The sequence below is a fragment of the Mus caroli genome, unplaced genomic scaffold (assembly GCF_978045245.1).
Source record: "Mus caroli unplaced genomic scaffold, Mus_caroli_1 scaffold_6, whole genome shotgun sequence".
Taxonomy (NCBI): Eukaryota; Metazoa; Chordata; class Mammalia; order Rodentia; family Muridae; genus Mus; species Mus caroli.
Window position 1 is genome coordinate 60,586,725 of NW_028227261.1, and position 24,523 is coordinate 60,611,247.

The 24,523-nt window shown below is 38.4% G+C and overlaps 1 protein-coding gene across 4 annotated transcripts in view; it reads left to right on the forward strand.

Annotated features, from left to right (window-relative positions):
• Positions 1-257: 257 nt before the first annotated feature.
• Mysm1 (Myb like, SWIRM and MPN domains 1) overlaps positions 258-24,523 on the forward strand; it is a 31,837-nt gene continuing 7,571 nt past the window's right edge. For 2 of the 4 annotated variants that reach the window (XM_021160769.3, XM_029476116.2), the window contains exons 1-12: positions 258-333; positions 4,035-4,110; positions 6,121-6,191; positions 8,398-8,475; positions 8,564-8,587; positions 10,000-10,078; positions 11,074-11,172; positions 13,065-13,807; positions 16,986-17,116; positions 18,397-18,500; positions 19,813-19,890; positions 21,821-21,909. In XM_021160769.3, coding sequence (XP_021016428.1) covers positions 272-333; positions 4,035-4,110; positions 6,121-6,191; positions 8,398-8,475; positions 8,564-8,587; positions 10,000-10,078; positions 11,074-11,172; positions 13,065-13,807; positions 16,986-17,116; positions 18,397-18,500; positions 19,813-19,890; positions 21,821-21,909 — 1,634 coding nt within the window. In that variant the 5' untranslated portion in view covers positions 258-271. Of the gene's footprint in view, positions 334-361; positions 1,115-4,034; positions 4,111-6,120; positions 6,192-8,397; positions 8,476-8,563; positions 8,588-9,999; positions 10,079-11,073; positions 11,173-13,064; positions 13,808-16,985; positions 17,117-18,396; positions 18,501-19,812; positions 19,891-21,820; positions 21,910-24,523 lie in introns of those variants that run through there. The other 2 variants (XM_029476117.2, XM_029476118.2) reach the window with 2 other exon arrangements.

Sequence of the window (24,523 nt, forward strand, 5' to 3'; positions counted from 1 at the left end):
TGAACCAGAGACAATGGATGCCACAAAGCAGGGTCTCTCGCCTGAATGGAAAGATATCTGCTGTGAGTAAGCCCACGTAAGACGTGAGAGAAGTGAGATAACCCATGCGGTCCTTGGGGAAGCAGCTTTCACGCAGTCTCCCGGTCTCACACTCCCGAGTCCCCCGGAAGTGCACCATACCAAGGTCCCGCCTCCGGCCCTGGGCCTGCCCCCGGCCCCGCCCCACCGCCTCTCGCGGGATCTCGCGAGTACGCCTGCGTCAGGTGCAGTCATGGAGGCGGAGGAGGCGGATGTGGATGTGGAAGGAGATGTAGCGGCGGCTGCACAGCTGGGGTGAGGCGCGGAGCTGGGTCCTGCGGGCCGGGCTGTGCTAGGCAAGGGTCGGAGGATGCGGTTGGCCGGGGGGTCCGTGTGGACGGCGTCGGGACCCGGGGTGCTCCCAGCCGGAAGTCGGCCGGATCCGGGCGTGGACCCAGTGCCCCTGGTTGGACTGTTTATCTCCACTTCCTGGGCTGCGATGGACAGTGTTTAATTCGGATTCCTACCTGCATTCGCGCTGTCTCAGGCGCCTCACAGCAACTTGAACACTGGCGTCTCGTCTACAGGACCTGACTTCGTAGACATTTAGTCCTGCGCCCGCTAGCGACCTGGTCCAGTCGTTTGATTCCTCCTTCTCAGAGCAAGTTGTTGAAAACTTGGGGGAAAGGCAGCTTACCCCAAAGGATGCAGATTTTAGAGTTGGACAAGTCATATTTGCCTTCTGCTTTTGCTCGTCCTGTTTACTGTCACTCTGACCGTGGTCAAGGCATTTGAGGCATTTCCAAGCAAGGCTCCGCTTGCTTGGAAACCAAGAATCACTTGTCGATCTTACTGTTGTAAGCATCGAATGAAATAATTACGAGAGATGTCTTAGCATATGGAAAATGCTCGGCAGATGTTTTCTTTGCTGTGTTAAGATAATGTAGTGAAGACCCGGTGAGGGATTTCATGCCAGTGCCTGCAGGACCAGCAGTGTGATTTTAAACTGAACCTGATTTGACACGTGCCTTTAGGAGGAAGCGGTATCCCTCCTTTTAAGTAATGGGGGCCAGATAGGACCTCACGTAGAAGCCAGGTACATTACCTGTAACTTGTCAGCGACTTCGTTAGAATTCTGCTGAAGTACATACTGTTACTAGTACTGCTCCATTTTCAGCCCATATAGTTCATTTGACAGGAGGCCTGCTCCACTGTAGACTGCCAGTCCTCCTCTATAAGGGACCAGAATAAGAAGCATTTTAAAATAGCCAGTGAGTTCTTAAAATGTGATGAAAATAAGGGGTTGTTAAGTTCATATAATTATTTTCTCAAATTCTCTTGGGCAGAGAAGTTCAAAAGTTACATGGATAGCCTGAGATAGCAATAACTCTTTACACCAGTATGATATATCAGACTTGAACAAGTGCTTGTGAGTTTGTGATGTTTGAGAATCGGTGAGCTCAGTGGGCGAGGGCAGTGTGGAGTTCATAAAGGAATTCACCTGGTGTTCAGTGACCATCACCTGAAAGCTTTGGCTCTGTGCCTCTCTCAAGGGTTCGTTTTAACTTTCCTGGTTGTGTTTAGTTTTTCGTCCCTTTTTCTTGTACCATTTTCTTGACACTTGAGACTACTGGTGGCATGTTGTAATGTTAACCTCATATGTTAGGTCTCAAAGAGACAAATGATTACCTGAGGTGCTGTATTACAGTGGACCTGGCCTCAGGTTCTTACAGCATCCTTCAGTCTTGCCTGTTGCAGGGTATGGCTGGCATACCCTGCCTCCTACCCTATTTTCTTTAGCCCTGAAGTTAGGCTGCTCTTCTCTATATAATCCAGCCATTTTGGCTCTCTGGCCCCTTTGGTCTGTCCTTTACTCTATTGGGCTGTCTCTTGGCCCAGGCAGCCTCTCTCTGTTGCAGCTTCTCTCTGCATTCTCTTTACATGGCCCAGTTCAGGGTCATATTCTCTCTGGATGTTCCCCACCACTGCGTATGCTCTCCCTTTTATCTATAATAAACTTTCTTCTCCGCCATACTTAGGAGCAGTCATGTCCTGTGTTTTCTTTCCTTCCCTTGCCTTTCCCCTTTTCCCCTTTCCCCCTTTTCCCCCTTTTCCTATTTCCTTTTCCCTTCCCTTCTCCTCCGCTCCCCTTCCTCTTCCTCTCCCCCTTCCCTCTGTCCCTCTTTCTTTCTTTCTTTCTTTCTTTCTTTCTTTCTTTCTTTCTTTCTTTCTTTCTTTCTTTCTTTCCATGCAGCATGCAAGCAGGAATAGGAAGGGTCCTCATGTCAGCCACTGCTTATGGAGCATCATTGACATTATGTGGAATGGTGCCCTGTAATGCTGGAGTTCAAATCATGTTGAGTTTAGTGTGCCAAGTGCCCCTTGAGGTATTGTGTTACAGGGGACAATAGCATTTAAGGAACTCTTGAAGATTTACCAGTTTTAAGCATTTACTGAAAGCTAGATATGAAAATCAAGCATTGCAATTTGGTTTTCTTTCAACTGTTATTTCTTCTCATCTTCCTTTTCTGAATGCTTTTGAACCCTCGTTGAGGAAATGTGTTTTGCCATAAGAGTTGTGCTCAGTGGCCATTCCTAGTGATATCTCCAAGCCTGGCATCTCTCCTAATTTCTGTCAAGTTGATGTTTTGCTACCCTGCCATTCTAATGTATAAACCTAACACTCAAATTCAACCTAACACTTGTTTTTATTTCCCTAAACCCTCACTGACCTGTGTCTGTGAGCTTCCGATCAGAACTCTAACTAGAACCTACCAGAACTTCTGTGTCTCACAAGTACCTCAGCATCACTGTATCAGCTTCCCTCTTTCAGATCTGTCTCTGAACTGTCCCTAGTTCAGTGCATGATGGCAGCATCCACACAGTCTCCAGGCATAGACCTGAACTCTCTCCTTTTTCCTTCTGTCATCTTTCTACCCCCCACCCCCAAAATCTGGTCACTTATTAAGTGTCCTTTCAGACAGCACTCTTCTTGCTCATACTGCCTTTTTTATAGATATAAATTATTGCTGTGTTTCTCTAGTAGTTTTATAATTATGTTCTCTACATCCAAATCTGATTATGTTATTACCTTCTGTTTCCAATAGGCTTTGATAAGGCTGGCCAGGAATTTGCCATATATTGGACTCCTGATCCTCCTGACTCTATCTCCTAAGTTCTGGTATTACAACTAAGTACTACCATGGTGGGTAGTTTTGTGATAAAGTCTTCATTCTTTACTACAGTCCTCTGTCCATTACCCATTTGTCTTTATTCATTCACCCAACTGTTGATTACATTCTGTGTCATCCCCTGAGTGTATATAGCAGTTGTGAAAATGAAGTCCCTGCTGTCATGAAACTATTAATTCTTGTTGGGTAGAACAGACATTAAACTTTATGTCTGTGTTCAATGAAGGTAAATAGACAAGGGTGAAGGAAGATGAGAAGCTGGCTTGCTAGCTTTTTCTCCTGCAATGACCCAGGTGTGAAACAAAGAGTTCCAGGACAGTGAAAGAAAAGGGGCAGATTCAGAATTGTGTCTTGCACCGCTAGGGAGATTGATGTTACAAGGGCTAAGAGAGGATACAGTGGAAACCTGACAGGTTTGAGAGGAAAGGTTATTTTAAGCTTAGCCATGTGGTCCTTAAGGAGATTCAGGTAGGTGTTCCGATGCATTTATTAAGTGTGAATGTTGCAAGTCCTCACTATGATAGACCACATGAAAATGTTTCTGCAGTGAACTTGAAATGATAGTAGGCTCTTGCACTCTTAGCAGACTTAACTGTAGTGTTTGTGTGTGTGTGTGTGTGTGTGTCTGTCTGTCTGTCTGTCTGTTGTGCTGCATTATAGTTCTCTCCTCATAGGCTGACAGGGCAGAGCAGGTATTGTTGTGTTCAAATCTTTGTTAAGGAAAGAAAGTGCTTTGTATCAATAACTGGCCAGGCCCTGTCTTATGTGATCTGTAGCTGAAAATGGATGCAATATCATTTATTTTTTGTATATTTTGTATTGCAGAAATGATGAAAGTACAGCATCAGTTTTTCAAGATCACTATCTTGATTCAACGTGGAGAAGGGAAAATGGCTGTCTTGTAAGTAAGCTAAGTCAGGTGACAAAACATTGCAGCTAGTTGCCCAGAGTGCCTCTTCTCCCTCTCCCTTTTATTATTTTGTTTGTTTGTTTGTTTTAACTAAGGCATAATTCTCCAAAACCACAGAGGTAATATATGGAGACACTTCCTTTAAAAATAGAGGAACCTGCCAGGCAGTGGTGGTGCATGCCTTTAATCCCAGCACTTGGGAGGCCGAGGAAGGTGGATTTCTGAGTTTGAGGACAGCCAGGGCTACACAGAGAAACCCTGTCTTGAAAAACCAAACCAAACCAAACAAACAAACAAAAATAGAGGAACCTGCCAGGCAGTGGTAGTGCACACCTTTAATCTCTGCACTTGGGAGGCGGAGGCAGGCGGATTTCTGAGTTCAAGGCCAGCCTGGTCTACAGTGTGAGTTCCAGGACAGCCAGGGCTATACAGAGAAACCCTGTTTTGAAAAACAAAAACAAAAAAACAAAAATAGAGGAACCTTTTTTTCTTCAACAATGACAAAATGATCTCTTGAGAAGTAAATTTAGATCCAGCTGATTTAGGGACAGAACTTTAGCACTTCACATTTGTCAACTTTGATTTCAAATGGAAGATGGATACACATCCTAGAGTTCATGTCTTCATGTAGCAGTAACTGCATGTTCACTTGCCATGCCAGACAGTAGGGTAGGTTAAAGCACTCCAAGTGCTGTCAAGACACACGTGGCTCTGCTAGTGTGGAATTCATAGATAAAACCCAGTTGGGCAGTACCTTGGCAAACAAACCATTTGTAGATTGTCGATTGAGGGAATCCTTAAGGGAAAGTCAATAAAGGACACTTGAGGAGGTGACATTTAACTTGAAATAAAATGGAAAAATGAATGGTTACATGAATTATAAAAATTAACATGCTAAGCAGAAGAAATAGTGAGTGCAAAAAGCACTGGCTTATGCTGACAAGTTTACATTTTAGAAGTGAACCAAGTCATTGAAGCATAGAGCCTTCAGTACAGACCAGTGGATTTGTGTTTGTCAGATAGGCTTTGGCTACTGTGGTAAAGAAAGGACTAGAGGGAGCCGTGTGTGGGGGCGCACGCCTATAATCCCAGCACTTGGGAGGCAGAGGCAGGAGGATTTCTGAGTTTGAGGCCAGTCTGGTCTACAAAGTGAGTTCCAGGACAACTAGGGCTACACAGAGAAACCCTGTCTCAGAGGAAAAAAAAAGGACTAGAGGGAATTAGAGCAGAAACAGAGGGACTGGTTAGGACCCATTTGTCATAATCCAAGCAAGGTTTTAAATAGTGGCTTAGCCCTGCATGTTCCAGAAGAGGTATAAGGGGACCAGTTTGAATTATACTTTAAAGGTATAGCTGTTCAGTAGATTGCATTTGGGGATGGAAGAGAAAGGAAAGAATCCACAGTGATTCCTGGCTGGTTAAATGGTAAGTGGTGGTTGACAGTGCTCTCTGCAAAGTTAGAAAGCCAGATGAGATACTGAATTCTGTTTTGCATGTTTCATTTGAGAAGCCAAATAGATATTCAAAGGTATTGTGTGGGTAGTGACTATAATAACATGGATCTTAAAGAAATTGGAGTTGGAAATTACATAGCTTTAAGAAGTGAAATGAGTATGATTATTTACTCAGGTTCTGGTCGAAGAAAAACAGTCTTGAGTTTTGGAAACAGGTTAAATAAATGTTTAGCAAAATGCCTGAAGCCTAGGAGTTTTTTTGTGTACGGTGGCCGTTAGTACCGCATGAGCTTGGAAATCCAACAAGCTTTACCGCAAGGTTTCTTTGCTTCCATTTAACATGCCACCAGTGCTTCAGATACCTTTGTGGACTGTTTATGCCTGTCTCAGGGTGATTGTGAAAATCAAAATGTATCTGTATATTTATCTAGTGAGTTGTAGCTGTTATTGTTTGTATCATGTCTTTCACTCAATGAAGTAAGATAGCTTTTTAAGTAATAAAATATATAGAGAGAGTTACACATGCCATCCTTTTGTTTTTAAATAGCCTTGGACTCTGGATAGCAGCATCAGTGATGAGAACAGAGCTATCATTGAGAAAATGCTGTTGGAAGAAGAGTATCCTTCATCGATTATGAGAAGAGTAAAGGTTTTAGGGCTAAAAAAAGGAATTGGTGCAAACATTACAGAAGAGGCCACTGTAATTATTAGATAAAGATTGTTTGGCCACAGATTTTGATTGTGTGTAATTTCATGTCACTTATCTGTGCAAAAAGCATGGTTTACTGGGAATCTGAGACTGACACAACATTTCTGAGTTTTTGTTGTTCGCCAACTCTGCATGCAAAGTGTGCATAAATGCTTAGGAACGGTAGAATATTTAAGTCAGAATCTTAATTCTAAGTCTCCCTTTTCACAACAGTATAAGCTAAAACTGAGAAATACTTATCTATGCATGGCTCAAGAACATGTGGAAATTTTCACATTACACTGTGCAGCTTACAAATGTTATATGAGAAGAATTTTAATGAAAAACAAAATAGACTGATTTTTATCTCAGAGTTTGTAGGTCCTTATCTGTGGCTCAGCAAAAAACTGTGTATCCTGCGTCAGTTTAACTTCGAGGCGCAGTTTTCTTATATATATTTTTCTTTTATATGTATCTTATATATGATAGGCTTAAACAGGAATTTCTGATTTTTCTGGCCTTTAAAAATTGATTACTAACAAATACTGGCTTATTTTTGTCTTTTCCATATTCATTTTACAGATTTCTGTCCACTATTGTTGCTGCTGTTGTTGTTGTTATTATTATCTATGTGTGTTTTTGTTTGCATGTATGTCTGAATCTCTTGTTCCTGGTACCTATGGATACCATAAGAGGTTGTCAGATCTCTGTTGAGAGCTGCCATGTGGTTTCTGGAATCAAACTTAGGCCTTCTAGAATAGCAGTTAGTACTCTTAACCACAGGTCTATTCACTATCTAATCCAGAATTTCTGTTATGTATTCCCAACTGCTTCTGTTTGAAACTTTGAAAATTTTTTCCGTATTTTTAATTGCCATTGGTTAGCCCCTTTTACCAAATATTACAGTTTCTGCTTAGATTATTTATTTAAATGAGAGGCACATATAATCTCCAATTTTCTAGTACCCTCTTTTAAAATAAAGTGAAATAAATGAATTTTTATAGCATAAACTCTTTTATAGTATATCTTATTTAAAGTATTAGCTTATATGGAAACATTGTTTCTTTTTATGTGTGTGTGTGTGTGTGCGCGCAGGGGTATGTTTGTGTGCACATGTGTATGCAAAGTCAGAGGTTGACTGTGGTTGTTTTCTTTATTCACTATCCACATTCTTTTTTGAGGTGAGAATTCTTACGAATGTGAAGATGACTGATTTGGCTAGGCTAGCTAGCCAGTCAAATGCTCTTGGGAGCCACTGCCTGCTGCCCGTGCTAGGATTGTGTGTACACAAACTGTTGTACCTAGCTTTGGACATAGAGCCTAGGGATCCTAATTATATTCTCATGATTGTATAGCAGGCACTGATTGAGCCATTTCCCCAGCCCCAAATGAAAACATCAGTGTTTCATAGTAAGTCTTTGGAATCTACAGTACATTTTATTTTAGCACTAAATATCAGTTAATGCTAGTTGTGTTCCAAATGCTTGATCCACACATGTGACTAGTAGCCGCCATATTGAACAGTGCAATTCTAAGTTATTGAACAGGTAGTCGCTTGTTCACTTCCAAATGTAGAAATAAGTAGAGTAAGAGTTACTCATAAGCATTTGAGAATAGAGAGAAATATATGTGTTTGTGTGTATGTCTCTAGTACATAGCCTAATGTATGACATGTAGTTGATATTTGTTAAATGAAGAATAGTTCAGACTTAGGGAAAAAGCTTTGTAGCAGGTTAGTTCCAGCATCTCCGAAGGGAGTTTCTTGGTAAATTTGATGTTACTTGTATTAATGTGTAGAAGAACTTGGTTCCTAAATTACCCTACACAACACATTCATCATTTTACTACTTGTATTTTAGAAATGAAAAGGATTGATGCTATTCTTTCTTGGCCACTTGTGGGAGGGAAGAGAAGGGAAACCAGCATTGCTGTGGTGCTGACTGTGCAGGAACTGTGTGATGTGTTTGCTGTGTTATTCCTACTGACACTATGGAAAGCACGAGCTTGCAGCCCTGGACAAGCTTGCAGCAGGATAGCTTTTGATTACATTTGATGTCTTTTACAAGTCTGTCTGCTTGATGTCACATAAGAATTATATGGCTTTAATATTGTTTAAGTTTCCTTAATAATATATAGGTATTATTTATCTAATAAATCACTTCCAGGAAAATTCTGGGTTAATCAAAAGGAGGATAATAAAAAATACACGAACAGGTAAAAATCAGTTTATAGTTCCATTAAAAGCTTTGAATTGCAGTTTTAGAAACTTACCAGTTTCCTGTTTTCTGTTTTTCATGTGCAGCCTGCAGAAATCATCAAAAACCATGTATGTATCTATATTTTTTAAAAACTTTTTATTTTAATGATGTGTGTTCCCTTTTATCTCTGTATGGTTATGTGTATGAGTGCAGGTGCCCATGGAGACCAGAGGTGTCCAGTCCATTGGAACTGGAGTTACAGGCAGTTGTTGTATCATGATATGTGTGCTGGCAACGGAATACTGTAACTACTGAGCCTCCAATCCCTTTTAAAACTTTTTTAGTTCAATTGAAAATTACAAGAAAAATTTTAAAAATAGATATGGTCAGTGGAAAAGCCCCCTTGATTCAAGAGAGGATTTTTTTTTTAAAAGATGGCTTTGGCTTTTATGCCATCTTTTATTTGCCAGGCTTTTAAGAAATGTCTTATCAGCAGTTTATCACATAGAAAAGAAAGGCAGTTTCCTAAAGATTTATGTAGATGCTGCTGTGAATTATATTATGAATTGAATTGATTTATGTTCTGTTTGGTAATTTTAAATGTGTTATGTGCAGTTTTATTTGGATCTGTGACTTATAAATATTGCCTAAGAAAGAGGCCAGGCATGCTTCTAGTCCTAATAGTCGGAAGGTGGCATCAGGATTTCCCCAAGTTCAAGGCCATCTTGCTCTATACAGTCCCAGGCCAACTAGGGCTGCATAGCAACATTTGTCTAAAAACTTTCTAGAAAACTTAAAGGTTTCCAAATACTGTTTTTAATTGGAAAAAAGATGGTCATTATTCATAAGTGAGCACTGAGCAACCTCTGCTTTTATATTTTGCTGAACAGCAAAGTGAAGTTAGTGAGAAGATGGGGTGGCTTGTTGAAATTAGAGAGCTTCCTTCGTATGCTTTAATTTCTTGTGATACAGAATTTAAAAGCAGTAAATGAGATGCCATAGTTTTGTGATTTAAACTCTTAGATTTTGGGAATATATTACTGCCTGGTGTTTACTTTCAGTCTGAAGAGATCTACTTGCTATCAGGCTGACTTCTTTTGATGTCTTTTAGTGTTGTGTTCATTCAGATCCAGGGCTTGTATTGTTTGGGCTCCTGTCATTCTGATAGAGCTAGAGAACAGGGTAAAGCTTACTGTTTAGGCACCAGCTGCCTCAGCTGCCTCCTTCCCCTCCTTCTGTAAGACTAGGAAGTCGTGGTTTAACAGCAGTTCCCAGTCCCCTTTCACAGGAGTTGCCCAGAACCATCAGAAAACAGGTATTTACATTACGATTCATAACAGGAATAAAGTTATAGTTATGATGACATAACAATGAAATGATTTGATTGTTGAGGGTCACAACAACATGAGGAACTGTATTAAAGGGTCACAGCATTGGGAAGAACCACTGGTCTATAACCTTTAGCTGCATAAATATGGAATGTTCCATTTCATTTTTTTTTTTTTTTTTTTTTTTTTTTGCAATTCCTCTTTTCCTTCAGGGTACATTCTCCTGCAAAACCAGCCAGTTATTCAGTAAAGTGGACAGTAGAAGAGAAAGAGCTGTTTGAACAAGGACTGGTAAATAGAGAAAATTTTAACTTACTGTAAAATTATTCTAGAAGCAAATAAAAAAAAATTGTATATTTGAATAGGAGCTGGATTCTTCCTTTTTTATCTGTTTGTCCTTGTGCATAATCCATACTTTTCACACAGATCTTTGAAGGCCAGAAACATTTTTTTGTTATGCTTCAGTGAAATCTCTTTCAATATAGAAGTTTAGAAGTATAAAAAGTGTATGTGTTGTGGTTCAGCTCTTGAAAATACTTCATAACATGGAAAACATTTAATAAAATAACCATTAACTTTTAAACTATCAAGAGTAGATTGTATATTTTTCTTTTAGGGTACATGTAACTCAGAATTAACCTGAGATGATTTTGAGACTGTATATATATTATTTAGGTAGTATATAATATTTATGGAAGGTTTTTGAATAAAATTGAATTATTAACATAGAAATTATGAGAAGTAAAATATGTATTTTTTATTCAGTAGCATTAGAGCTATGTGGTGTTTTAATACAAATATGTAAACTATCTGGAGATTTTTCAAACTTTTCAACATGTGATTGAATCTAAAAGTCATTTCACTATAAACCCAGTGTAGTAGGTTTGCTACAGGACACTTACTAGGTATTGTGGAATACAAACTCTGAGTTTAAAAGTTGCAATTAGTGCAGAAGGTGTCCAGTTGATTCTGTAAAAAAAAATTATATATACACATATATACGTATATGCATACTATATAGCTATAGATAGATGGATAGATAGATGGATAGATAGGTAGGTATATATAACTTACCTCACTTCTGGACTGTTGTAAGTTTCCAGAACTCCAGAGTCAAAGAAATGTGGGCTTTGATTTTCAACACATGGTCTAATAGATCAGGTTTCATTTTGTGCTTTAGAAATATAGATACATTTTCTTTTAGTTGTTTTCTTTAATGTGGCAGCAGCTTGAAATATTACTAAGTAAGGTACTATAAAGCAAATTTGTTTCCGTTTTGGTAACAGGCTAAATTTGGCCGAAGGTGGACCAAAATCGCAACACTACTTAAAAGTCGCACAGTTTTACAAGTGAAGAGTTATGCCAGACAGTACTTTAAAAATAAGGTAAGCAGAGTACAGATGCATGCCCTAATTAATGACGACATTTAGGAGAGTCGGTGAGCATAATTACTTAATGCAAACTGTAAGTATAGTCTACATTGTTTTGGTTTTGATTTTGTTGTTGTTGAGACAGGCTCTTAATACTCAGCTCAGTCTAACCTAGAGCAATATTACAATCCTGCTGAGTGCTGAGATTGTAGGCATGAATCATCTCCTCCAGCTAAGTAGTCTTATTGCTAAGAGTTTCTATAGTTAAAGTAGTAAATACTCATATAATTTTATGTGTGTACGTGAGCATGCATGTATGGCGTGGCAGGGATATGGAGGTGGGAGGACTCGGAGTAGGTTCTCTCCTTCTGCCATGTGGATCCTGGAGACTGAACTCATGCTGTCAAGCTTGGCTTACCCACTAAGCCCTCTGTCTGGCCCACTAGCTCATTTGTTTGTTTTGTTTGCTAATTTTTAAAATCACTTTGGGGCAGCTGTGTGCAGGCTGCAGCCAAGTGCAGCGCACCTGTGCTAATATATGTGCTGTAGAGTTTCAGCAGCTCTTCCTTGTTCTGAGTGATGCTGCTGTAAAGTCTAGAAAGCAGTAGTATTCCTGGGAGGAAATGGTAAGCAGCCTTAACGCTTTCTCCGGAAAATACCAATTTTAGAAATATTTGCACTGTGAGTGAAACCTGTGGAAATTTTAGAATTTAGGAGATAGAAATACTTACCAATGTAATTATGAAATCTGTTTACAAACAAAAGGGTTTTTATTATTGTTATAAAGAACTGTCTGAAAAATGTATTAACCCTGTTCAGAAAGATGTATTCATGGTCAAGTTCCTTAATTTTTCAAATAATTTGTTCTGTATTTAGCTGTGTACATTTTTTTGAGTTAGGGTAGTTCATTTTTATCATACACACACACATGCACACATATATGAATGTTGTGCCTACATGAATCTGTTTACCACAGTGTATTCAGTGTCCTCAGAGGCCAGAAGGGGTTGGGCATTGAATCCTTAATTGGAGTTACAGGTGGCTATGAGTCTCTGTGTGGGTTCTAGAAACTGATCCTGTCCTCTGGAAAAGCAGCCAGTACTCTTTAATTGCTGAGCCAGCTCTCCAGACCACTGTATTCATTTAAGCTCTAGAAGCATAATTACATAAAAATTGGAAGTGCCTTAAGTGAGATCTTTTTTTCCAATGTAAATAATGTATTCTACTAGTTGTGCTTTATTCAGTATAGCAAAAAATTGGAATTATCCTAGTTGTTCATCACCAGATGACTGAATAATGAAACTTTGATATATATATATCAAATATATACATATACATATATGTGTGTATATATATATACATATGTATATCAAATATATATGTATGTGTGTGTATTTGTGTGTATATATTATTAAGCAAGACCACATTCTCTCAGAAAGAGGGTGTTGTCTCTCATATAGGCAATCTAGGAAATTGGGTACAACATAACATGTAGAAAAGAGCACAAGAAAACACCAAAATTCTGTCAAGTAGTCTTCATTTTTGGTGGTGGATAAGAGCATAATGTATTCAGTCGTGAAAGTGTAAAATCCAGTGTGAAGCTCCACAGCTTCAGGATGGCTGTTCTGACTATGTGGATGTTCACTGAAGTGTATAGACTTTGGGTCTGGTTAATTGGGTCTAACATTGAAACTTTGGTGTGTGATGTTTATTTTACTTGGCAAGTTTTTTTTTTTTTTTAAATGTTTATAAGATTTTTTTAAAATCAAGTGAAGGTATGTATGTCTGTTAACATGTACTTAGTTTAAAAAATATTTTATCTATTTTGTGTGTGTGTGTGTGTGTGTAAGGTGATTAAACTTTAAATCTTAATATTATGTGTGTGTGTGATTTTGATTCTTTATAAGGTAAAGTGGGATGTGGAGAAAGAAACACCAACTCAGAAGAGCAGCAGTGATCTTCAGGTTAAAAACAAAGATGACATGACGAAGGCGTGGGCAGCAGCCTGTTTAAGGGGGCGTGCTGATCCCTGTCTGAATGCTGTAAAGATTGAGAAGTTATCTGACGATGAAGACGTAGACATCACAGACGAGCTGGATGAGTTGACTTCTCAAACATCACAGAATTCTGGCAGCCATCTTACTTTAGATGTTCCTAATAGTAAAATGTATACGACCAATCAAGGAGAATTATGCCAAGAAGGTCCATTAGCTAAGTCTTCAGGAGAGTCTCTTCAGAATGTGAAGCAAGGTGAAGCAGAAGCATGTTCAAGCTCAGAAATTGCATCATGGGCTGAAAAACAAAAAAATACTGACAAAAACTCAGTTGAATTAAATGAGAAATACAATAAACTGGTTGAAGAATACACTCTACACAGAGGAGAAGTAACAGAGGAAGCCAAGCACTCGCCTTCTCCAGAGCCCTGTGAGAGGCAGGACTCAAGTGGAAATGAAATGCTTTTGCCTCCTTGCCAAATGGAGGAGGAAAACCATGAAGGAGAAGAGCTTAAGCCACCAGAACAAGAAGTTGAAATAGATAGAAATGTCATTCAAGAAGAAGAAAAGCAAGCGATTCCTGAGTTTTTTGAGGGGCGCCAAACCAAAACACCAGAACGCTATTTGAAAATTAGAAACTACATTTTGGATCAGTGGTAAGAATTACATTGTACATGTTCTGAAAACTTGATACTCTAAAGTATATTGATTCAGCCCATGCAGAATTGTGGATTTGCTAGAGATCCAAAGAGCTTTTGCGTGTCTTCCTTCAGTAGTCATGATTTAAAGTTTCTCATAATGGACCTCTTAAAAACTTGGGTAAGCATGGTCATCCATTGCTATCCCAGCACATCATCCCACTGTAGAGTGGAAGCCTGGCAAGAAGGGAGTGACCATATTTTTTAGGTGGCAGCAGTTTCTTGGGGCAGTGTTGGGAAGCTTTAACTATAGAACATATTGTCCTGGGAAAGGAGAGACTTTCCAGTTTTCACATGTATTTCAGAATAAATAAGGACAAACTTAGAGACAGGAATATAGTTAAACATGGCTATAGTGCAGAAATTGTCTGAAATAGCTCTTCAGTACTTGCAACTTTGTGGAATGAGCACAATTACTTATTAAACCAAAACCCTACCCTCCTTATTCATTAGCCTAAATACCCCGAAAGTAACTGGACTTGTTCCTGATAGCTTAGTAAGCCTCCTTTAAGCATCCATAGTTGCTATTACTGTTGTAGAGAGCTTTCTAGTTCTTTGGGTGGGAATTCTGTGTTGTCCTTTATTTTCTCCTCTATCAAAGGTTTCTCTGTCCTGTTTCAGTGGCTTTCTGCTAGAAAGATTAATATGCACATTGTTAAATAACTCATTTTACTTAGATAACATTAATTTACTTGGCTTTTAAAGCCAGCCATGTTCTTTAAAAAAAAAAAAAAAGTTTGCTCCTGCTTTTCCTCATCAGCGCTAAAGAACCATCTTGTAGCTAAGGATGTCGTTAGAGTAAGGAATACATAAGAGAAACAACTGACGTTTACCTAGTGCTTTGTGGTTTACAGAAAGCTGCCCTGGATCATCTCCTCTGAGTCCTCACAACAGTCCTGTGAAACAGCAAATGGGATCTTTGCTGTTTGAAACAGATTAGCACAATTCTCAGATAGAGGTTTAGGGTACCTGCCTTCGATCTTTCAACCAGCCACTGACCCACGAACTGTGTCAGTCCAACTCATTCTGTTATTCCACATTGCCTAGTTGATAGCTTTTAAAGAGAAAGTATAAAGTACAGAACAATATATAGGTGGTAATTTTTTTTTTTAAAAGGGAAGATAAAGTTTTAAAAACAAAGAGACCTACCAGACCTTTCTTTTCCATGAGAACAGGTACAATTGGTTTTATTTAGGGGTTGTGTTTTTATTAAAGTGTTAATAAACTGTTAATAACATAATTTGACCTTATTCTACTACATACCATACATTATATTTAAACTGACTTTAGTTCCCTTGACTTTCCTTACAAATGAAAACCAAGTACAGAGAGGATGAAGACCTGTTTACAGGTCCCATGAGGTGTGAGGGCAGCTTCAGCTTCAGTGTTGGTTCAGTAAGCTCTTTAAAAGAGCTGTAACTCCAGCCTTACCTTCTACTCCTTCAGAGCTTCTGGGGTGCTGGCTCATTGGCTCTTTGGTTCTGCTCAGGGAAGGTGATGTGTGTGGCGATGCTCCTCCCTGTTCTAGCATCCTGTATTTGTTTTTGTCATACAACTTAATACCACTGAAAATGCTACCATTTTGTGAATTGTCACCTACCATAGTCCTTTAAGAAGGCAGGGAATGTGAAGATGGTTCTGTCTGTTTTATCAAGTGCCCACTGCTTAAGATAGTGCTTAGAAGACAGAAGGCATTTTGTTGTTGGAGGAAGAAGATTGAGTGTCTTTGGTGAACAGACATATTTACTATCTAAGTCATGAGTAGGTCTGTTGATTAGAGAAGACAGATGTAGGCAAAGCCGGTTCTCAGACACCTGACATCCTTTAGGAGCTGTGCTCTTTTCTACATTCCTGTCATGTTTGCATAGTTTGTGTGCTTTCATGAAACACTGAAGTCTCAGCTTTTCTGTGGAAGTTATAATATTTTCTATCACAATTATTTTCACCTTCTATGGACCTTGCAGATTTATGGATTTTAATTTTGTAGGTTTAGCAAGGCCTTCCCCAAGCACCCCGATCTAAAGTAAAGTAGTCTATGCCTGTTTGTTTCACTGTCTCCATTTAGGCTTCTCTTTCTGCTTAGAGCTATTGTTTGATAACAAAAATAGATATTATGCCTGTATGTATTGATAATCTCCATTGGAATTTAAGGTCTTTGAAAGTAGGAACTTTTCATTGCTCTTCTCCCAGACTCTTGTTCCTACAGCAGTGTCTGGGACATGGAACAGATACTTACAGAATAAAATGTGAACAAGTCATGTCTGTGCAGTCAGTTAAGACCTGGTCAGTGTCTGCATCTGGATCTCACCACTTCTTCATGTTAAGTAGGTGCTGTAGTGATTCTGGCCAGCTTGTGTGCTCCCTTCTTAGATGAGATTGGTAAAGTCGTTCTCATAGAATTGTGAAAGTTGAGCCTGTCTACCTAACAGTGCAGCATTTGGCTGATCAGTAATTGATTTCTAATATTGTAAAGTTCTCTGTTCCTGTTCAAAGTACATTAAGTAAATAAGATTATTGTATGAATCTTTAATTTCATTGGCAGTTTCTTGATTTCCTTTGGAATACCCTAGAATATGTGTATTTGTTTTCCTTTGTAGAGTAAGTTCTTACAATTAAAAATAAATATACAATACTTAAGTATTTTTTGAGAGAGCTAATAGTTAACAGCATTGGCAAAGTTGGGAAAACCTTGGGACTAAGAGTGTAACTCAGTGTTAGACCAGCTGCCCATCAGCAGGAGGCCAGTACTGTAAAAATGGAATGGTAGGGGGTGTCTCAGTACTAAGTCTCCGAATTCCCAAAGTGCTCTTTTATTCACTGATGCAGATGTGAATTGGTTTTGTACAAAACAAGCTTCTAATTTCAAGGTTAGGGGATACCTGGGATCTGTGGGGCTTAGTTTGGGGGAAAGAATACTTGTAACACAATCATTCTTACAAATACTTGTAAGTTGTTGAATCCTTTAAAGATACTTTATATGTGAAAAAAAGGACACTTGGGTATTTATTTGTTACACAGTTAGGTGTTGAGTGAAGGTAAAATTTTAATATATTTCATATAATTAAAAGTTTTCCCCAGAAATCCTTTTTAAAATGTCTATTCATACAAAATAATTGTACTTCCATCTCTTAATTAGGGAAATATGCAAACCGAAATACTTAAATAAGACCTCAGTACGTCCTGGCCTGAAGAACTGTGGGGATGTTAATTGTATTGGACGGATTCATACATACCTCGAGTTGATAGGAGCAATCAATTTTGGATGTGGTAAAAATAAAAACCCAACATCTTTTACTTGGCATTTTATCCTTATAGCACCCATTAATTTTTATGATGGTTCAAATTCAAGTGGATTTAAGTACATGAAATTCAGAGAGAGAGAGAGAGTATAACATGAAATAAGTGTATCATTAAGATTTTGATGTTAAAGAGATTTCTGCTAATTAAACAGGTTCACTTTGAAGATACAATTTTAAAGGAAATTATTTTATCTTCATAATAGAAATAATTCATCAAAAGAATTCTTTGTCAAGTAAAAGTAAATAACTTCATGAGAAATCTAAGAATAGCATGTTTACTTTACAAAAATGAGTTGAGACGAGCATAACTGTTAAAAAAATTTAGATGTTGGGAACTTTTTTTGCACATATTCCAAGATCGAACAAAGTCTGATATTTGAAGTATATTTGTTGTAATATATTTTGAATAAGGATTACTCACCCTGTACTGTATTCCTGCTAGAACCTGTATATTTAGTTATAATAAAAGCACAACATATTTTTATGAGACTGGTGAAAAGGCTCAGTGGAATTTGCCCCTGAGCCTGGGACTTGAGTTTGATCACTGGGATCTACTTGGTAGGAGAGGACCTATTCCCAAAAATTGTCCTATGACGTCAACATGCATGCACCTACACACATGCACACACAATTGCTTTAATTAGTGAAAGTCTGTCATTCTTGATTTTTCTGATTCAAAGTTGATGAGTATACATATGTCAGTGTGAATTCTACCCCATCATTGAATTTACATGACAAAGCTCTGCAGTAAGCTGATGGTGATAGGAACCAGAGCTTTCCCTCCCCTGGTTTTGGAGTTGATCTAAGAGAGCTAACCAGAAAGTCTCTGACAGATGGATGATTTAGTTTTTTGTGTGTTGAGAATGCACAGTTTACCTTAGGGTTACTCTTTCATGTAAGTGGCTTTTGTGCCCCAAGCTCTGTGTAGAGACTAGCTTTATAGGTAACTAAGTTACTTTTAGATGCAGCCACAAAGAGATGACATACTGTTTTTTGTATTAAACTGCCAAAGTTAGCAAAATGAGCTAGGTGCTCATTTAACCAGAAGTTATACATACACATTACTTATTTTTTAGATAATTGCTTTCATTGAGCATAACAGCGCTATTTAAAAACGAAGTGGCACATCAAATCTATGATTGTGGGATAAGAATCATGGGGTTTCAGGTGTAGTCAGTATAGTATGTCTTCCTAATTAACAGATTGTACAGAATAATAGATTGTTTTATCTTTCCTGAATTCCAATAGAGCAGGCAGTATATAACAGGCCACAACCACTTGATAAAGTACGAGTGACCGACAGAAAAGATGCAGAAGCAGCATACCAGCTTGCCTGGCGCCTGCAGTCTATGGTAAGCAGCTGCTCATTGAGTGGCATCTGTGATCATCAAATTGAGTAGAGTCTATGGAATTTAAATGGTCATTGAGTGGAAGAACATGTTTTCTCTTGTGTTTCACCTTAGCCATTTAATTATGAAACAGAGACCAAACAAACTAGGAAACCCTTCAAATTAACTGGCAAAGTATGTAAAAACATGTTTTACCAAAGTGGTTTTGGGCTACTTGGTTTTGATTTATAAACCTAACATGTCAGGTGCTCCAGAGAAGGCACAATGGTTAAGAGTACTTGTTGCTGTTGCAGAAGACCCAAGTTTGGTTCAGCACCCACATCATGGAAACTACAGGTGTTTGTAACTCCAGTTCCAGAGGATCTAACATGCTCTTCTGGCTTCCTGGACATCAGGCATGCATGTAGTGCACTGACATACATGTAGGGAAAACAACCTAAACATCAAGAAAAGAGAAAAACAGAAAAGCACAGCACCATACACACTAGTTGGGTGTGCTGGCATGTGCATTTAATCTCTGCATTCAAAAGGGAGAGAGAGGCAGGCAGATTTGTGTGAGTTCAAGGGCAGCCTGATTATCTCAAAAACAAAATAACAGTTGTCCAGCAAGTTTCCTGTAAGCCAGTCACAATAAGATCTCATTAGTTTCACATTAAATTGGTGACAGATAAAATACAATTTCTACCCAGATTTGCTGTTTTTAAGAAAGGTTGTTTTCAAATGGCTCTTTGGATTGTACAAGTTACACACCTCTGGTCCATTTTACACACCTCAGGTACAATGTTAGCAAATCTAGCTAAGTCATAGAGTCTTACACATTTTGTGGCTTCTCAGTGTTTGTATTAATTTAGCACTGACCTTTCTAAAGCTGGGATAATCTTTTTTTTTTTTTTTTATTTTCACTACACCTTTTGCTATGTGTTCTTTTCTACCACAGATAAATGGAAGCAAATCCATTTGCTTTGTTCTTTGTGGTCTTAACATATTTTTATCTTGGTGTTTAGCTCTTAAGTGGTAATGGAAAGGAAAGTAAGAAGGAAATCAAATCAAATGCAGAAAATTGTTAGTGCCATGCTTTTTAAAGTGGTCCTTTGATGCCACCGCCTAGGTCTGCCTTGCCAGCTGCTGCTAGTGCCCAGGAGAATTTGGTTGGGTATCTAAGCAGAGAACTCACTGGTACACCTGGTCAGGAGAATACAGTTTATTGAGTTAATGATCAGACATTACTTAAGTAGTTATTGTTTAGATGTTGTGTGTTAAAGATTTTGCCAGGCTAATTTTGTTATGTTTGCCTTTATTTTTGTTCTTAATGTAGCGAACGAGGAGACGCAGGGTCCGAGATCCATGGGGAAACTGGTGTGATGCAAAAGACTTAGAAGGGCAAACATTTGAGGTAATTTGGCTATATTTGTGGTTCATCCATGAAACCTTGTTTCATTATTTTAATTCCTATATATTATGCTGATTTCATTGTTACTGTGTGTATGATCTTTCCTATGTTAATTAGTTTATTGAAAAATTACCATTAACCAAGCCAGAGGCAAATGGTAGAGTTAATTAGAAGTCTGACTTGTGCTGAGAATTTTGATTCTCAATCTCCACATTGTTGTCTCTTAAGTCAAGATGTGTAGCATGTAGTTACATAAGCACGCACGAGCAAACACACACACACACTAAACCGGCTAAGCACCAGCAATAGGCAATGGTGGTCTCACTCGCCACCATGGTTCCTGTGACTAGCCTGCAGAAAGCCAGCAACAGCTCGCTCTTCCCTTAGCCCCATTAAATGCTTGCGCTCTCTCTCTCTCTTTTTCTCTCTCTCAAATGATATTCTTTTGAATGATGTTTGATAACCAATTAGAATACTGTTCTAAATATTATACATACTGAATTCTATATATTAAGTGTTATTTCTACTAATAGAAGTTGGGATCCTGATAGGAAACATAGGCAACAAATATTGTACATCTATACACATGCATACGTGTGTACACATATAAAATTTGTTGTCAGTAATTAGTGTGGTAGAGTGGAAAGAAAGTATTTATTAGTTTTGTTATCTCAAGTAGCTACTTAACTGTACTAAATCTTAAATTTTAATTTATGAAGTAAGGATGATAGACCTCTGAAAGAATTTTAAAAGAACTGAGAGGAAGTATATTAAGATCTTAGTATTAGACATCCAGTAAAGCTGCTCAGACGAGGTACTCAAAAATGTTACCTTTCTCATGCCCCCTACCTGCCCCTAGCCTTACACCTGAACCCTTTTTTTTTTTTTTTTTTTTGATTTTTCGAGACAGGGTTTCTCTGTGTAGCCCTGGCTGTCCTGGCACTCACTTTATAGACCAGGCTGGCCTCGAACTCAAAAATCCGCCTGCCTCTGCCTCCCAAGTGCTGGGATTAAAGGCGTGCGCCACCACGCCCGGCACACCTGAACTCTTATTGGCATAATAACAAGTAATATATGGTTCCTTCCCATAAGGTTGGTCTAAGGATATGAGGTACTCCCAAAGAGTGTGATGAGGAAAGAGTTCATAAAAAGTAAGATGTTTGAACCCAAGGATCAGGAGAAGAATCACCTCAAAATGTAGATGGAAACATTCTAGGCTGAGAGAGTTGCACAAGCAAAGGCACAGATATAGGAAAATACTAATATTCTGGGAAAGGTGCATAGTATGTATAATTAGAGTGTAGAGGTGACTAGATTATGAACATTAACGTATTTAACTGCACAGCACACATGACACTATTATTACTGCTGTTATTATTTGCTTCATAAAGATGTGGAAACTGAAGCATGAAGGCTCCAGAGCTCGGTGATGGTCTCTCAGCTAATGATGTAGTAGAGCTGTACATTTCTGCTCCAGAATTTGTTGATTTTGAGGACCCCAGTCTATGGTGCCAGAGATCAAAGCGAGGCCTCGTGCATGCTGGGCATGCTTCACCACGGAGCTACCTCCTTAGCCCTTGGAATCTTCTCGCTTGATTGTCATACATTCTTGATTATCACACTGTGATATCTGAGTTGTGAAAGAAAATTCAGCCACCTCAGCCCTGGAAACTAAAAATGGGAAATGATAGACTGGAAGGTTTTTGAAACTTAATGACTGTTACCATTGATTGAAATGGGCAATTCAGAAGAAGCAAATTGTCTGTCTGATGGGGCTATATAATTTGATATAATTTTAGAAGTTATTGCCCAGTGCTTATTAGTAGCAAGGAAACAATGTATACCAACTTGTTTGGTCTTGTTCTCACATGTCCTTAACTGTTATATTTATTCTGCCTGAGTAGCTGATAAATCCTTTGATTGGCTGTTTTAGCATTTGTCTGTGGAGGAGTTGGCAAGAAGAAAAGAAGAGGAAAAGTGCAAACCTATTAAATTTTCAAAAGCTTCAAAACTTCCAAAAAGGTACAATGTTACGTTACATAATGTATTTTTTTTAACTTACCACACATGTATAGAAAGGACATGAAAAAAATGCCCAGTAGTTGCATGTATCCAGGAAATATAGTTTTTTTTTCTTTTTCCCATGCACACGTGTGTACGTGTGCACACACGTCCGTGTGCATTCGTGTTAATGTCTCTGTATGCATATGTGAGCCTCAGGTTCATGTCAAGAACATCCTCTATTATTCTCACACCTTATTTGTTGAGGCATGGTCTCTATTAAAACCACGACTTGCCTGTGTTGTTAATTTTGCTCGTCAGCTTGACTGGAATTACAGGTGAGCTACTATGCTCACACAGCATATGCATGGGTTTCCGGGACTCCAGACTCCAGCTCTCTTGCTTACAAGACAAGCACTTAACCACTGGACCATTCTCTTAGCCTTGCTGATTACATTTTGGAATTTTTTAAAAAATTATTTTATTTCACAGATTAATAGTTTGGGAAAATTTGAGCTAGTGCTTCAAAGCTCTGGCACATTGAGTATTGGGGATTATTGCCTAGGGAACCTGAGTATAACAGGAGTCATTCAACCCTGGACATGGTCAAATAGTCTCATTTTCTGGTTGAATTTTGACAAGTTGTCGTGGAGTTTGTTGTTTTTAATGTGATACAGTAAGCTGAAATTTATAATTTGCAATATGGTCTTAGTAAATTGAGTTCCTTGATTTTTCTAGGCCCCTTACTTCCTGCAGCTGCCCATTAAGTAGACTTCAGTTTTGGCTTTTCACTTTTCAAAGCAAGATGTTAAGAAATACTGTTGCAGTTATGTTTCCTTGGCAGGGCTTGGGTCCTCATTTATAAATTAATTAAAGCAGCTATCACTGCTTGCTATGTATAAGGTCTTTATGTGAACACAGTTAATCCCTTGACAGACCTTTGCAGCGTTAGTGTCACACCCATTCACCTATAAGATAATGGAGTGGCAAAGAGACATATTATATTTGGTCATGCTGCTCAGTGTAGAAATTGTGATTTAAGCCCAGGCTTAGAAAGGCCCAGGAGTCCTTAGACCTGGTACTATAATTCTGTTTCCTCTTCAAAAGGGAAATTTAACCTTACCCTATGGGAAAAATAAAAAAAAAATTTAATAAGCCTAGACTCCTTACAATGTTTAGACAGTTAATATTCTGGATCTAAATGTGAGACTTTGATTTATTGTGATTTTTAAATTATTCTGTGTTTCCAGGAACCTTTTAAATCGATGCATGGTTTTCTCAGCTTTGTGCTTTTAGCATTGATTGATTGATTGATTGATTGATTGATTGATTGATTTAGCAATTTAGCAACTTAGTATAAATAAAGGTACTATTTCTCCTATTGATCACCAAATAAAAAGGTCTGCTGGAATAAGCCTTGTATATCATTGTTTAGTCATCTAATATACTTTAACACAGTTTCATACACAAATCATATATATCTTGCTTAAAAATCAGATTTACAATTTGTAGTGTCTCGTTTTCAATAGAGCATTCCCACTAAAAATTTCTGTGCAGTTTACTTGTAATGTTTATTTTTCATGGCACGTTAATATTAGTCACCTTTGCTTTTCTAGACTTTGACTGGTATTCAGTTTCTAATGCATCTGTTTGCAATATCTACTCTTGTGTTCCGTCCATTGTCTGTCTCTCTAGCTTTCTGATCCTCCATGTTCCGCAGCCCTTCAGGAAACAATAGCCTGCTCCTGTCTGTGCAGGTTAAATTCAGAGACATCAGTCTATTCACTCTTCAACATTTATACATTCCCACTCCATCTCAGTCTGCATTGTTATTTTTCGTTTGATTTTATTTGTTTTTATGTGTAAGTGCATGCCTGATAGCCTTGACAGCTATAGGAATCTGCTGGATCCCTGGAACTGGAGTTAGGATGGTTGTGAGGACTGTGTGGGTACTAACAGTCAAACCTTGGTCTTCTGGAAGAGCATCTAGGCCTCTTGGCCTCCAAGCCATTTCTCCAGCTCATAAACCTTGTAGGAGCGGGGGAGGGGGTTGTCATTTTGTGTTGTTGGTTTTTATCCACTTTTAAATTAGTTTAAAGATCTTTATTCTTTTATTTTTATTTTTAAATTCTGCATGTTTTGGGCCCTGGGGCATAAGCCTAATAAGACAAAGTACCCTCACAGATTGCTCTTGTCAGTTGGGAATCCAAGTTGTCTTAATAGAAATATTTCTGATTGATTTTCTTTCTATAAACATTGTTTCAGTACATGGAGATAAGGTTCAGTTCCCAGCACCCACGGTGACTCACAACTGTCCATTAATCCAGCTCCAGGGAACCTGACATTCTCTTCAGACTGTTATGGACACCAGGCACATACAAACTTATAGACCTGCATCCAGGCAAAATACTGAGACACATAAAGCAAAATTTTATAAATCTAAAAAATTAATAAATTTTAAAAATTGTTGCGCTGTTTTTAGTGGTCAAACCTTTCTTAGTGTTTCTTTCTGGTTCCAAACATGCTTTTAAATCTACCCTTGCTTAGATTCTTTCTCCTCTCCATTTCTTTACATTTTGAAATAATATAGGGCTTTCTTTTTACATTAGTTTAGCAGACTTGTTACTCAATAATT